The 13,715-nt window shown below is 38.2% G+C and overlaps 2 protein-coding genes and 1 long non-coding RNA gene across 8 annotated transcripts; 1 reads left to right on the top strand and 2 right to left on the bottom strand.

Moving 5' to 3' along the window:
• Positions 1–1,203: 1,203 nt before the first annotated feature.
• On the bottom strand, positions 1,204–2,311 carry LOC147658148 (uncharacterized). Its single transcript, XR_015291150.1, has 4 exons — positions 2,052–2,311; positions 1,874–1,977; positions 1,496–1,757; positions 1,204–1,402 (listed from the first exon to the last, which is right to left on the bottom strand). It is a non-coding gene; the product is annotated as an uncharacterized LOC147658148 (long non-coding RNA).
• Positions 2,312–3,864: 1,553 nt separating this feature from the next.
• LOC100867138 (uncharacterized) lies at positions 3,865–9,733 on the bottom strand. 5 transcript variants are annotated; one of them, XR_015291148.1, is made up of 5 exons: positions 9,448–9,733; positions 6,605–8,937; positions 5,244–5,904; positions 5,084–5,194; positions 3,865–4,681 (listed from the first exon to the last, which is right to left on the bottom strand). XR_015291148.1 is itself a non-coding variant. In XM_086904883.1 (5 exons), the coding sequence occupies exons 1-5, from the start codon at positions 9,565–9,567 to the stop codon at positions 4,197–4,199; spliced, it is 3,717 nt and encodes a 1,238-aa protein (XP_086761009.1). In that variant the 5' UTR covers positions 9,568–9,733; the 3' UTR covers positions 3,865–4,196. The 5 variants fall into 5 exon arrangements, 1 of the variants encoding a protein (XP_086761009.1); XR_015291149.1 differs by having other exon boundaries at positions 5,084–5,178; XR_015291146.1 differs by having other exon boundaries at positions 5,084–5,175.
• A 224-nt stretch (positions 9,734–9,957) lies between these two features.
• Positions 9,958–11,494, top strand: LOC100865925 (uncharacterized). 2 transcript variants are annotated; one of them, XM_003696188.3, is made up of 2 exons: positions 9,958–10,194; positions 11,075–11,494. In XM_003696188.3, the coding sequence occupies exon 2, from the start codon at positions 11,101–11,103 to the stop codon at positions 11,428–11,430; it is 330 nt and encodes a 109-aa protein (XP_003696236.2). In that variant the 5' UTR covers positions 9,958–10,194; positions 11,075–11,100; the 3' UTR covers positions 11,431–11,494. The 2 variants fall into 2 exon arrangements, with proteins under 2 accessions (XP_003696236.2, XP_003696235.2); XM_003696187.3 differs by having other exon boundaries at positions 9,958–10,211.
• The last annotated feature ends 2,221 nt before the right edge of the window (positions 11,495–13,715 follow it).

Here is a 13,715-nt window from a genome sequence, read left to right as displayed (position 1 = left end):
GTTCCGAGACCGAGCCACTCTGTCATGCGCAGCTAAGCGCCGATTGGCTGGGGCGTGGTCGGACTGACAGCAAGTCGACGTGTTTTCTCATTGGCTGTTGGGCATGGCTACGACCACCATCTCGTCTCATCATTGGTCGAGCCTCGTTTGGTAATAAATAAATCTCATTACACCCCCGACTTGTATTCCTTTCTTTCTCTAATATGAACATAGTTAAAGAGACAGGCAAGTAAATCGGACGAATCCATCCCAGAACGAGCATATTTCAGTTACTTTCACATAACTCGTTAAGTTCTACGATTGGCCAACTATTTAATTATCTTCTATGAATACGTATTTCACTCGATGTAGAAATCTAGTAATTTATCGGTGTATTGTTATCAGCATTTGGTGAATTTTACGCGGGATATTATTATGATAATTGTAATTTAGAAACAATATTTAAACACTTACCTTTTATTCGTAAATATTATATTTCTAATTATCATATCGAATTATAAATGATTAAGAAAGAAAATATTGATCTAACATCGTTGAATTCGATAGATGAATATTCATGCTTGAAGGAATCTAACCTATTTTTACGTATGTTTTTATTTTCGTTATTTATTTAATTTGAATAATTTTTATATTGATATGATATAATATAATATGTCGATTTAAAAATAATAGATACATTTATGAAATCTAAATATAATATAAAATTACAATGATTTATTTAATTTCTGCTTTTAAATACTTTCTGTTTTTCTCTCAAGATATTTTCACAAATGAGTGTCATCGATTTTTCAGTGGATGAATTGAATTTGTTCGAGGTAAAGCAGTTGATGTTAATAATTGTTTTCCATTTACATTAAACAGAAATTGAAATGAAATGTTTTACAATCGGGTTTTTCTTTCAATAAATTTCATGGAAATAAAGCCTTACTGTGTATATTCATAAAGAAAATGAAAAACATTGACTGATTTGTTTGATGCAATACCGCGATTTACATAACCTCACAAATTTTTATTGAAATATTTTTACATTTTTATTGTCACGTTCACGTCGTCAATGAAATATTTGATTCTCTCTCGAAGTATTATTGACATTAATATAATATCAGATTAATGCTGTCGACAAAATATACAAAATACAAAATATTTGTTATAAGTGAATGAAAAAATTAAATATTTTAATTGAGAATAAATGTTTCACTTTAATGAATAAAATATTTAAAATATTTATTTTATTGCGAAATATACTTTATATATATATATTTTTTTTTAAGATTTTTAAACATAAACGTTTTAAAAACTTGACCACTCTTCGATTTTGAGAAAGATCGTATGGCGTGGTGGACAAAAGAACATCTTGTTTTCTCAGACCACAAGGACTTTTGTAAAAACAAGGCTTCGCTCCCTAAAATAATGCATGCCGACCAAATTTCTCGGTATGTCCTGGCTCAAAAGCTTCGTTCGAACGAAACGAACACGCCGTTTGTTTTGCACATACCGTTTTCCGTCTTTTCTGATTGACATGGGACGTTTTTCAAGCTTCGCACATGGCAAATGTGCTTTCTGTTCTTTTTTCGCCGCTTCTGATAGTTATTAAAAAAAAAAAAAAAACCAGGCGTGTTTTTCAAATTTCAATAGAAAAATAATTTACAGGCAGGAACAATTTTCTTGATATATGATGAAAATTCTATTTCTTCATATTGATTGTAATTTCACAGTCTTGTAATTTCTTTTTCTTTCCATTATTTGATGATCAATCACTATAAAATTTTACAAATAGAATTATTTTTTTTTTGTTTTACGTTTCAATATTATGGAATAAAATTTAATTATTTTCCTCAAGAAATAAATAATCTCGGTTAACCGATGAAATTACTTATGCCATTCATCTCTTTCTCTCTTTATGACATGATTCATTAGAGTTGATTTCATATTTTGAGTAATTCGATAGCCAATACTTTTGTTATCTTTCAGATTGTCCTGAAATTTTTTAACACGAAGTCTGTCAGATAAGATAATAGCACATTATATAAATAAGTAAGAGTAAGAATTGCCTGATAGTGGAGATTCTCATCTGGATTCGAATGATCCTGTAGAAATTGACACATTTACAGTGGTTGTATGCGGTTCTCTCCGACGGGGTGCCACCCGTGGCGTCACCATTCATCCTGGACATACGGTCGAAGCGGTTTGTGGTCCAGGAAGAAGTCGTTGACATCATAATGTGACGTCTAGATGCTTACGGTTCTCCTCGCCCCGTGAAATCAACCGTTCGATCTTCTCGATGACAACTTGTTCAAAAATATCCGCGGCCGTGTTAAGAATAATTTCTGTGTCACGTGCCGCTTATCTTTCATTCCATCCTAAAATATTTAAGAAAAATATTTAATCTTCGAATCCTTATACTCTGCTCAACCTCTGTTTCAATCTATTTTTTATTTATCTATCGATAAACATTTTTTTAAACCATTATTTCGATTCTATCTCAATAGAAAATCATATTGATTATACATACCCAAATTCATCATAGATAACACGGCTATAACACATAATATTTCAAACATCCTAAATTTGACTTGTCCTTATCAATTTCATCAAATTCCACAAGTTCCACGAACTTTTATTTCAAATCACGATCCAATTAACGTACTTATAATCCAATGATTAAGTAACGAGACAAACGATTATCATCATAATCGAGTTAAAATCGAACCCCGTCTGAAAAATCCAAACGTGATTATTCCTCGTTGAGAAGGAAGTGTTGGGAAGTGTCAGTCTCCAGCGGCGTAAACACGAATTTTTGATGTCTCTTTGGGACACATGAGGCGGAAGTCGAGAAGGAACATCGACACAAAACGTTTTCGCATCGACATCGATTCTTTTTGCGGAGAGAAGGCGAAGAAGGCAAGGTACGGGAAAAAGAAGGAGGAGGGAAGTGTAGAACGCGAAGGAAGGACGACGTGGTTGCGTAACAATGCGAAAACGCAAGAGAGCATCCAACGAAAAGCTCGTATCACGTTCCCATAAGTGGCAGGGCGCGAGAATCCCCGCAGAGACGTCCTCACGCTTTTCTCTCCCTCTCTCATTTTTCCTCTCTTTTTCTCTTCCAACAGCGCTTCTCCTCCCCGTCCTTTTCTTCCTCCTCTTGGATTTCTCTCCCTCTCTTTTTCTCCCTTTCAACGCAACCATGTGCGCACAACGTAAAAAGGGGGGCGAAGAGGCGCCAGGTATACATGCACGTACGAAAAATTCCATGGTGACGGCACCCTGGGTATCCCGTGGCGAGGATCTGAATAACCCGTAATTGCTAACCCTCCATTCACGTGCACGCCTCTGCTCGTGGTTGCTCGTTTTCCTCGAACAAAGACGTCTCGTAACTGGCCGCGACGCACGAATTCATTCGGGGACGAAGTTTGCCGCCCCGAACACGATCTCGTTCGTTCGGGCGTCGACTATCTTCTAACTATGCGCATTGTAACAATTACTTACTACGTGTTCCTCGATCTTTTACCATTTGTGATGAGCAGACTGGAAAGCCGGGTGGTTCGATTCGTGGGACGATTAGAAAAGGCACGTTTGGGAATTGCGCGAACGAGAAAAACAAGAAATTTTATAACGGGAATATAACCGGAACAATTTGGTCAACAATTTTGGAAAGAAGAATTTTTGGTGTTGCAACAGTGTACATATACAATAGTAGTTATCCACGTTCCTTAGGTAAAATGTAATTGTAGCTTGAAACGGTAAAAATCGAAAAATTGGAGATTTTTATCGATATCTTTTTTCTTATATTGGAACGTTAATATTTTAAACTAAGGAGGATATAGATATTTTTTAAAAAAAATATTTAAGATATATACATACATGTTTGAGATATATATTTATATTTTAAAAAACGAAATAGGAAGACAAGTTTCGTAATTGATTGACAGCGTAACAGCGAATTTTAATAAAATAGCTCTAATAAAGAATGAAAAAATATAATTCATATTCATATGTTCTTCATTTCGTTATATTCGATATAAAAACAGTTGATCTATACTCTATATAATCAATTCTTAATTTACATATATTTTATCATTTTTTTTTTTTTTTTTTTTTAAATAAACTACTCCCGGGACTACACGAAAAAGCGTAGAACTTTAAAAAATAAATTATATACCATTCACTTTCTTTTGTTATTGACAGTATATTTTTAATTATTGACAGCCGTTGAACCACGAAAAGAACCACGTATTGGTAGCATTATCGTCATCTTCTGCTTCTGGCATATCCTCAACGTTTTCTTTTAAAACAGGTACATCCGGATAGTTCAAGTCTTCGTGGAAAATCCAGAATTTCTTTTCCGGTACCAAATCGTTCAAACCGACATCATTATCGTTTTCATAGGTTTCCTCGTTCGAATATTTCCTCAATCGATCGTTCAGCAATTTGGAATTTTGCAAACTGCTTATAAGATTCAAAGGAAATTTTAAGTTTGTAAAGTTCACCTCTTTCTTCTTCAATTGTTCTTTACACGGACTGATAATACGCTCTAAACCGGACACTACTTTTTTATCCTCCTTTTTCTTTTTAGGCATTATATTTTTCTTGCACTCCTCGATCTCTCTTCGCTCTCTATCCATCCTTTCTTTCGCGGATTCTTTCGCTTTTTCGCTTTCTGGGATTATTGTTTTTTTCCTATCTACAGCCATAAATGAACAGGAAATTTCTCCAAATTTAGTGTATTAAGTAAAAAAAAAAAAAAAAAAAAAAAAGAAAAAAACATTCGTAACAAAAACGAGTTTTATTTTATCTTATTCCGAAGAACGAGAAAAAAAAATTACCAAGGTCGATATTAATTTTATATATCTCCTCTATTAACTCGATCGAATATTTAAAGGAAAAGAGATACGCACGGAAAAAAAAAAAAAAAAAAAAAAAAAAAAAAAAGAACTGAAAAATTTAATTACCTTTTAATCGTAAAATTTTGCAAACAGCTGTTTGCAAAAAAAATAAATGCGATGGATATTTTTATGTATCTGTACGCCGAAAAATTCAAGAATCACAAGAGAAGTTGAGAATAATTTATGGAAATAATGGTCACCTTTGCACATTTGTTCCCTCTTTTTGCCGCATATATTCAAAGTGCTCGTTGCATCCTTAATGCCATACTGACCCTCCTTGATCCTGGTTACACTACTGCAACTCAATTTCCCTGAAGTCTTTTTACAAGCATTATTTTTTGTGTCATAACTCGATCTTACCTTTTTATCGTCCCTCTTCCTATTTCGCCTCACCTTCTTGCAAGGATGCTCCACCACCTTCGTGGGTCTTTTACAAGAATTTTCATCGTTATCGTCGCAGAGAACGGGTTTCACCCTCGCGCACGCATCGGTATCCTTCTTATAAGTATCCCTCTGCCTCCTACAAGCATTATTGTCGCAAGAACCCTTCAGCTTTTTGCAATTATCATCTCCTTTCCTGTCGCCCTGCACTTTACACTTGTTGGCCTGTCTTTTGCACCTGTTTTGTTTACACTTTGTCCTGTCGTCGTTCCTCTTGCATTTCGAGAAATTGCATTTCGAGGGTGAGATCAGTATTTTCTGATTCAACTCCCTGCTCTCCTTCGCGCCGAGCAGGGGGATAGCGAAGGCGGGCAACGAAGAAAATCGTTTCACGCTTTTCACAGTTTTCGGCCATCTGACGTAAGCGGAATTCATGAAATTCCTTTTCCCGAATTTCGCCGATCTGTTCCCACTATTATCGTCGGACCTGCTCGTCCGTCTGTTCACGTCTCTGTTTCTCGACCTCGTGCTTCTGTCATCCGTCGAATTCCTCGAGTTGTCATCTCGACTCCTTCTCCCAGGATAGGAACTGTTTCGTCTGCTGCTGTTGTTGCTGCTGTTGCTTCGACTCGGATTATTCCTATATATATATATATATTTATAAAACGTACGTTTTCGCGTGAAATTCGAAATAACGTCTAATCGTTATTCAATATGATTCGTTTGTTCGCTCGTAAAATTTAAATATACGATAAAAAAGACTCGTATACGGGTGAAAATACGCAAAGTATTTCAAATTTTGTATCGGAGGTGTTTTTTTTTTGTTTTAATTAAATTACTGTCCAATTTAATTAATTTCTTTTTTTTTATAATAAAAACTCGTAAAAGTTCGTTCCATCAATTTCGGGGGAAAAAAATTCATTGGAGAACTATTCGTGAACTCGAAATGATCGATTTATTTATCTGGGTATTGGTACGTTTCGAGTTTACGGGGAAAAAAAAAAAAAAAGAAAAAAAAAATGAAAAAAGAATAGGGGAGGGGGAGGGGAGGGGGGGAAACATTTAAAAAATATAAAAAAATATCAAATGAAATGGGGAAAAAAGTAACGAAAAATAAAATAATAATAATGATAAAAAATGTTTAGAGTTTAAAAACATATAAAAATGCAAAAATCCTTTTCACATGGATGACAGATAATAAAGTTCGAGTTTGGCATAGAAGCTCAAGCTCAAATCGTTGGATAAAACAACTCTAGATTAGAAAATTTGTTATCTTGAATTTCGCGCGAAAATAGTATCGTGATATACTTGACTTGAAAAGACGCGTAACGTTCGATTACCTCTCTCTGTTGCACTTTTTGTGCGACCTCGGATCGGTACAAAACTCTCGTATCTCGGCCTCGTCTTCCGACTGCAAACAGGTTGGATCGTAATGGACCATTTTCGTAGCGTTGAGAAATTCGTGTTTCGCGTTCGGGCATTGAAACTTGGTGTAATCGCAATCGGTGGGTGTTTGCAACGCCGGGCAGCAATAACGCTTGCACTCCTTTTTGTTACTCTTCTTGTTGTCCTTCCGATTCTTCGTATTCTGATTGTCCTTGTTCTTATTCCGTAAATTCATAGTGGAAGTTGAGATGTTGGACGATGGATTCCTCGTGTTCAACATCGCTCGCAGCCCGTTGCTCTCCGGCTCCCTCGCGATCGGCAATTTTTTGGTCAAACAGTTGGAGCTGTTGGAGGAAGCCGATCTCCGACTCGTGTACGGGGGATACGAGGCGGGTGGTTTCCGCGATCCCCCGCCAGAGCTGCCGCTCATCGAGGACCCTTTACCACCGCCCATCTCCGACCCCTGAGAATTTCTGCTATCCGTGTTGGAGCGCAACAATTTGGCCTGAGTGGCGGCACAAGGCGAGCTCGGAACCCGTTCGTGCTCGTAAGGGTTGGTTATGTTCATAACTGGTTTCTCCATTACGGCTTGGAAGCCGGTTCTTCCGTGCCTGCTCGATTTCCGTGGCGCGAAATACGTGGCGGCTGGGTCGGGTTTGAGAAATTTCAAGTTCAACGTTTCGCTCGGTGATTCGATGTTTTCCGTCCCTTTTGACAATTGTTCAACTTGAGGATTTGTTGATGCAAGTTCAGAATCGTTCGTATCACTCTCCGCTTCTCTCATCTCCATCTGCTCGCTCCTCGACGATTCGACCTCCCCTTCGTTCGCTTCCACCGTCTCCATCTCCTCGCTCCCTCTCGACAAGTGTCGAGAAACGTTCCTCCTATCGCTCTCCGTATATCGCGACTCCCGCAATTCTTCCTCCATCTCGTCGGCTTTCAACATTTCCAACGCGTACTTCGAGCTGGTTATGTCGTCCTCCGGCTGCGCTTCCTCCTTCGCCTCCACTTCCGTTTCCATCGTCGCTTCCGGCTCCGCCACACTCTCCTCGATCGCTTCCGTCGCTTCCGTCGCCTCTTGCGACGCAGGCTCGGGCACCTTCGCGAATTGGACCGTCGTGTTACTATCCTTCTTCTCCGCCTTCTTCATCTCGGGGATCGGGTTCAACCTTTGAACCACTTCCGACGGTTTCGTTTGATTCGAGGTGGCGATCGGTGGCGTGGTCGGTTGCGTGGTGGATGGCGGGATCGGTGGAGTTATCGGTGGCGTTATCGACGGTGCCATCGACGGTGTTGTCGACGGTGTGACGGATAGCGTTATCGGGGGCGGTGTTGTGTGTGCCGACGGTTGGCCGACCTGGGCCGAGGCCTTTTTCTCCTCCGCTTCGTCCAATTTTTTCCCCTCGTCTTGCCTCTTCATTATCGGCGGCAAAGGTTTCGGGATATTCTTAGGCGGTTTAGACGAAAACTGGACGGACGGTTGCGTCTGATACTTCATCTGGCCGGTTGAGAAATCGGTTTTCAAGATGGGCAGATATTTAATATCCTCCTTCTTGGGAGGGATGTTACCAGGGGTGCCGACCAGCAACTTGCTCGTGGTTGAAATTTTCTGATTCGAGGCGGCCACCGCGCTACTCATATCCGTCTCCCTTTTCTCGATCTTCGCCTCCTCGATGATGGGATCGTCCTTGCCGATCAATTTATTCCTGCAAAATATCTCCTCCACGTTCTCTATAGCTTTGGTCGTCAAGCAAATGGTATCGTTTCTCGCGTCGCTATTCCTCCCCTTCGTTCGAGATCTATCCGCGTTACAATTGCTCGAGTTCATCAGCTCGTCCTTGGTTAGAATATCGAAATCGTACGACTTTCCACCCGGCACAAATGCGAAGTCACCGGCCTGCTCGTTCCGAAGGGTTTTGTAACCCTTCAGTTTCCATTTCAGCGTTTTCGGGACAGGATTCCCGTCCAACAGGGACACCAAATTGTCCTGTTTCAAAACGTTCTGCAACTTTAGACAGCTTATCGGCCCCTTCGATTTCAAATCGAACTGGGAATTCCGCTTCAAATTAGGAGGCGGCACCGTTGAAATGTTGCGGATCAAATTAGGCGACCCTGTTGATTTCGATACTTCGTCAACTTTGTTCGTTGAGATTAACGAGGTTGAAACGATGTCCTTGGACGAGGGACATTTCTTCGCATCCTGGCAGTTTTCTTCCTTCGAAGAGAACTCGAAAAAACTCCAGAATCGTCGGGATGACGCTGTTGTGTGAAGTTGCGTCGATGAGCGCTGATTAAATTGGAAAAATCGTCTCGTTAAAAATCTTTCGCTCTCCCTTTCAACGCTCGACGAGAAACGAACTCGTTTTCCTTCACTCGTTCGAATTTTATTTTAATTTATATAATTATCATCTTTCTCTCGCCCCAAATCATACGTAAAATATAAACTGAACTAAAATTCGAGAAAGGGAATAAAAGTTTCAAAGAGAAAATACGTTCATTGTATTTGGTTATCGTGACGAACGATTAAATTACGAGGAGAGGTTAATGGAATTTATTGTACGAGTTGATGCGTGCAACGATTAGATGATAGAAAAAATCTCGTATATTTATCGAGTATATTCCAATTACTTATGAATATGTGATTGAATGGATGTTAAGACGATTAAGATACGATCCCGTGCAATTTTACGTTACGCAGAACGAGGAACGTATCATTGATCGAACGACGAGCGAAGAAAAATATTGTATCGTTAAGTCGTAAATCTTATCGACGAATTACACAATAATAATACCGTACCTGGAAACTTTTGGAAGGAAAAACATGAGGGAGGTCCTGCAAAACTAATGCCCTAATTCCTTTCATTGTGATTTGAAATTTAATCAATGTTTTACTATGCAATTTGGACAGGTTCGTCATAAACACTTAAAATTTTGAAACTGTGATTATAATTCAAACGGAATACGTCATTCCCGACTCTTCAGTGACGCGACATTTTGAACGATTACTGAACGTGCATTTAATTAACAATGGTGGATCGGCCGATCCTCGGTTACCGAAACATATGAGGATCGACTCTCGATTCGCGTGATCGAGATACGAAGCGCATGGATCACTCGATCGTCATCGATATCGTCACATATCCGTTCAACGATATCCTTCCCGCTCAGCGACAAAGAAATATTGTAGAGATATTTCATTGGCGGCCAACTTAACGATAAATAAATAAATAATAAATCGAAAATCGATGTCCTTTGTTTTTCGAGGCGCAGTTCACACGTGCGAGGGAAAATTTGTCGTCCGTATCATGGCGAGATAATTTCGTTTCTTCGCAAAAGAATTTCATTTTTCTACGATTCCTTTCCCTTTATCATGTAATTCCTCTTTTTTTTCTTTTTTTTTTCTTTTTTTTTTGTAACGTAAAATTATGTAAAAAAAATAAGATTCGAAAAGAACAATAACCAAATTTCGAAGAGGTTGGACATGAACGAAATCAGAGCGTTCACTAAACAATCTTTTGCGCCTATTTTAAGGAATTCCTCGCTGGTATCGTAATTTTTCACGTAATTATATCTTTATCTATATCTACGAATGAAATTATCGTCATTTCTTCGGGAAGAAATTCCAAACGAATCGCGCCTCTCTCTCTCTCTCTTCTTTCTATTAATTCTATTAATCGAATCGTTCCTTTCCTTCGTGTTCCCCTTTCCCCCACTGTTTTTCAACGACGTTTTTCTTTCTTCCATCGTATCTCATTTTCATCGACTATTTCGTGCATCGAATATTAATCATCATTTGATATTACTTTTCATTACTTTATTACATCTTATTTCCAACGTTTTCATTCGTTATTCGTTCATCGTTTAAATTCATCCACCGAATAACCGAGGATTTTTGATTTAATTGGCGTTGATTTGTTTTTAAATAATCGTCACGTAATATGTGATGGATGGAATAAATTCATTTTAAAGCAATATATTTTTCATAACGTAACAAAATTTTAATCGATCGAATTATCGTTTCAACGAACAAAAAAAAAACAACAATTGAAAAATTGTGCAAGTATTAAAATAACGATTGTTTCGTATTTAAACAAAATTTACTCGATGATAAAACATAAAACGGAAAAGATATATCCCATCCCATTTGATATCTCTCAATTTTTTTTTAATCTCCCAAGTATAACAATCGTCTCCCACACAGTGATTCTTTCCACGATAAATCCTTTTCGCGTTATAAATATTTTTTAAATCTGTCGAAAATAGCATTGATTTCAATCTAAAATTTAAATCTCCATTCCAAATTGGATCTTTTGTTGTATGCTGTATTCAAAAGGAGGAAAAAAAAAAAAAGAGAGAATTCGTTGAAAAATAGAAAGATCTAATAATAAATTTTGTTTTGTTCAATCGCGACGATTCGATTACAGAAGGAGAGACGGAACGACAAAAGGCTATGGGTACCGTTTCGATCGATCTTCGATCAGTGGACACAAGTGACGGACGAGTCCAGTTGGGTGGAAGTTCTCCTGCCGCGGGATCCTCAAACGAGGATCCAGAGCCGGATGAAGCGACCGCCCTCTACAGCGAAGACTGTCTTCGGGGTGCGCTGCAACCGTCCCCGCCCGAAGATCAAAAGGGAAATGGTGGAAGATTTCCAGCGGAGGATCCTCAATCTTACGGCCAAATATTGAAATTCTCTTATCCAAAGGGGAAACGAAATAATAATAATAATAACAACAATGGGAAGAAGCCTTTCAAACGTAAAGTGACATTCGCTTTGTGAGAAATTTACGTTCCGTATCTTTGTTTAATAAAAATGAGAAAATAAATTTCATTTTAATTTCGGATTGAAGCGATATTTATCACAGATTTATATATATTATATTCGTCAAATTCTTTTCTTCGTAATTTTATTCGATTATACGTTCGTATTATAAGGCAAGGAATTGGATATCAACGCGGTTGGTAATTTTAATTTCTTTCTTCTTCTTCTTCTTCTTCTTAATTACTTTGAAAGATAAAACTCAAAAAAGGGAAAATTTCTTTATTTCTTTCGCGCGATACGCGCACTCGCGAAGGTTTTGAAAATTGATGAGGGAGGAGGGGGGAGGGAAAAAAAAAAAAATAAATAAATTGAAGAGACCTCGAAATAAATATCGATTTCCCGTATCGATTCTTCGTAAGTGATTATACCGTTTGGGGGGAAACGCAATATTCGTATTCGTTCAATACATCCAACCGTAAAAAATTATTTATCTCTAATAAAAAAAAAAATAAAAAAAAAATAAAACATAAAATAGAAACGAATCGCAAGCATGGTCGATTGATTATATGGAATCCGATTTCCAAAAAAAAAAAAAAAAAAAAAAAATAATACTCTCGTCAATTAAAAACCTACAAAAAAAAAAAAAAAAAAAAAAAAGAAAGAAAAAAAGAAAAAAGAGAAAAAGAAAGGAGGGGGAGGGGGAAACAAGGGGGGAAACGTGAAAATCGTAGTTTCCAGCGTGATCATCGTTAGTCGATTCGAAAATGGCGTATCGTATCGTATCGATAAATTTGGAAGTTGGCCACCGTGATTTCCAACTCCGTGTTAACGAGGCAAGTTCTCGTCGTACGTTCGATACGAACTCTCGAGAGGAGGAGTAATTTAAGTGCACGCTCTCTGTCTGTGCACTTGATTGCATATCGTTGCAGAACGTTGGCTGAGACGAGGCGGGATAATACCTTTACTTAATGAGTAAAACTTGGCGATAGGTAGGTGTTCTCGAAGCGTGGAATCGAACCGCACTACCACGGTGGAAACGAACAACTTGGGGGTTGGAATCTGTTTCACAGGATTTGAAAAGTATCCGAGAGGCTTTGTTTAATCGCCCCTCTAATTGAATCACGCGGGGCATTGCTTCTTTGAAATTCTTTTCCAAATTTTCTCCATTCGAATTCTAATTTCCTAACACTCGCAACTTTTGTCTCTTTTCGTCAACGATCGATCGATCATTTTGCTCATTGTGCAAAATAACACGATTTTAAAGCATCTTTCGGGTTTAACTTCAACGAAATTACTGGATAATATAGCCCCAGCAGGGGATTAATTATGTAGAATCGATCGATTACACGTGTTAATTGTAAAAATGATATAATTCCACGATAAAAAATTCTGTGTCGCGGAAAAGGTTTGGCTCGAACGGTTAGACAAGATGTAGTTTACCTCGAAATAAATATCATTCGGTTTCGCTTTGGCGGCAGAGGTTTTCCTTCGGTTGGCCAGCAAGAGAGAGGCGAAAGGCGAATGCGCGGAAAGGAGAGTAACCTCCCCGCATTGGTCCATCCGCGGTTTCCATGGACGCGAATCATCGATCTGTTCGCCGTTGACGTTTGTTTCCGGTACGGAGCATGCTCCAATGGAACTCGCTCCTCTCCACTCGTCTCAACACGTTTTATTATTCCGTAGAGAGGGACAATAAGGAAAAAAATCATCGAATCTATTTCTATTCCTTTCTTTTTACGTATCTAATTTATTCGATGGAATATATTCATATTCGCGTTGTTGAAACGCGACTTGTTACGATTAAATATCGAGCAATCCATGGATACATTCCATTGAATATCGAGATTGCGAGATGGCAAAGGAAAAGAAGACTTTTGAATACTCGCAGAAAAAAAAAAAAAGATGGCTTATTTCTAACATTCATTAAATTTCTCCATTGAAAGGAAAACGTTGTATCCCCTCCCTTCTCTCTCTCAAAAAAAAAAAAAAAAAAAAGATTCGCGAAAAGATTAGGAGGAAATTAAATACCGGAAGTGAAATACTGGAAGAAAGAGGGAAAAAGAAAAACTAAATGGACGCAAAATTTGATATTTATGGGACAAGTAGAATTAGCATGCGACCCAAAGAGGGAGAAGATTAAGGCGCGAAGGCCTTTCTCTCTTTCTCCTTTTCTTTTCTTTTCTTTTCTTTTTTTTTCTCTTCTTCTTCTTCTTTCACAATCGATTCGAGTGGAAACCAAAAGGGGACGCTTGTTTATAAACGAGTTCCAGCTGTACGGATGCTCCCCGTGCACCGATTCGATT

Source organism: Apis florea, unplaced genomic scaffold (assembly GCF_048593485.1).
Source record: "Apis florea isolate Af1SG1 unplaced genomic scaffold, ASM4859348v1 contig_2350_pilon, whole genome shotgun sequence".
Taxonomy (NCBI): domain Eukaryota; kingdom Metazoa; phylum Arthropoda; class Insecta; order Hymenoptera; family Apidae; genus Apis; species Apis florea.
This window is presented reverse-complemented; position numbering and strand designations above follow the sequence as displayed.

Coding starts and splice junctions, on each gene's coding strand:
- LOC100865925 (XM_003696188.3), top strand. CDS start 11,101: ATGGGTACCGTTTCGATCGATCTTCGATCAGTGGACACAAGTGACGGA.
- LOC100867138 (XM_086904883.1), bottom strand. CDS start 9,567: ATGACGAACCTGTCCAAATTGCATAGTAAAACATTGATTAAATTTCAA. Junction 8,938..9,447: donor TTCCTTCCAAAAGTTTCCAG/GTACGGTATTAT, acceptor CAATTTAATCAG/CGCTCATCGACGCAACTTCA. Junction 5,905..6,604: donor AAAAAGTGCAACAGAGAGAG/GTAATCGAACGT, acceptor ATATATATATAG/GAATAATCCGAGTCGAAGCA.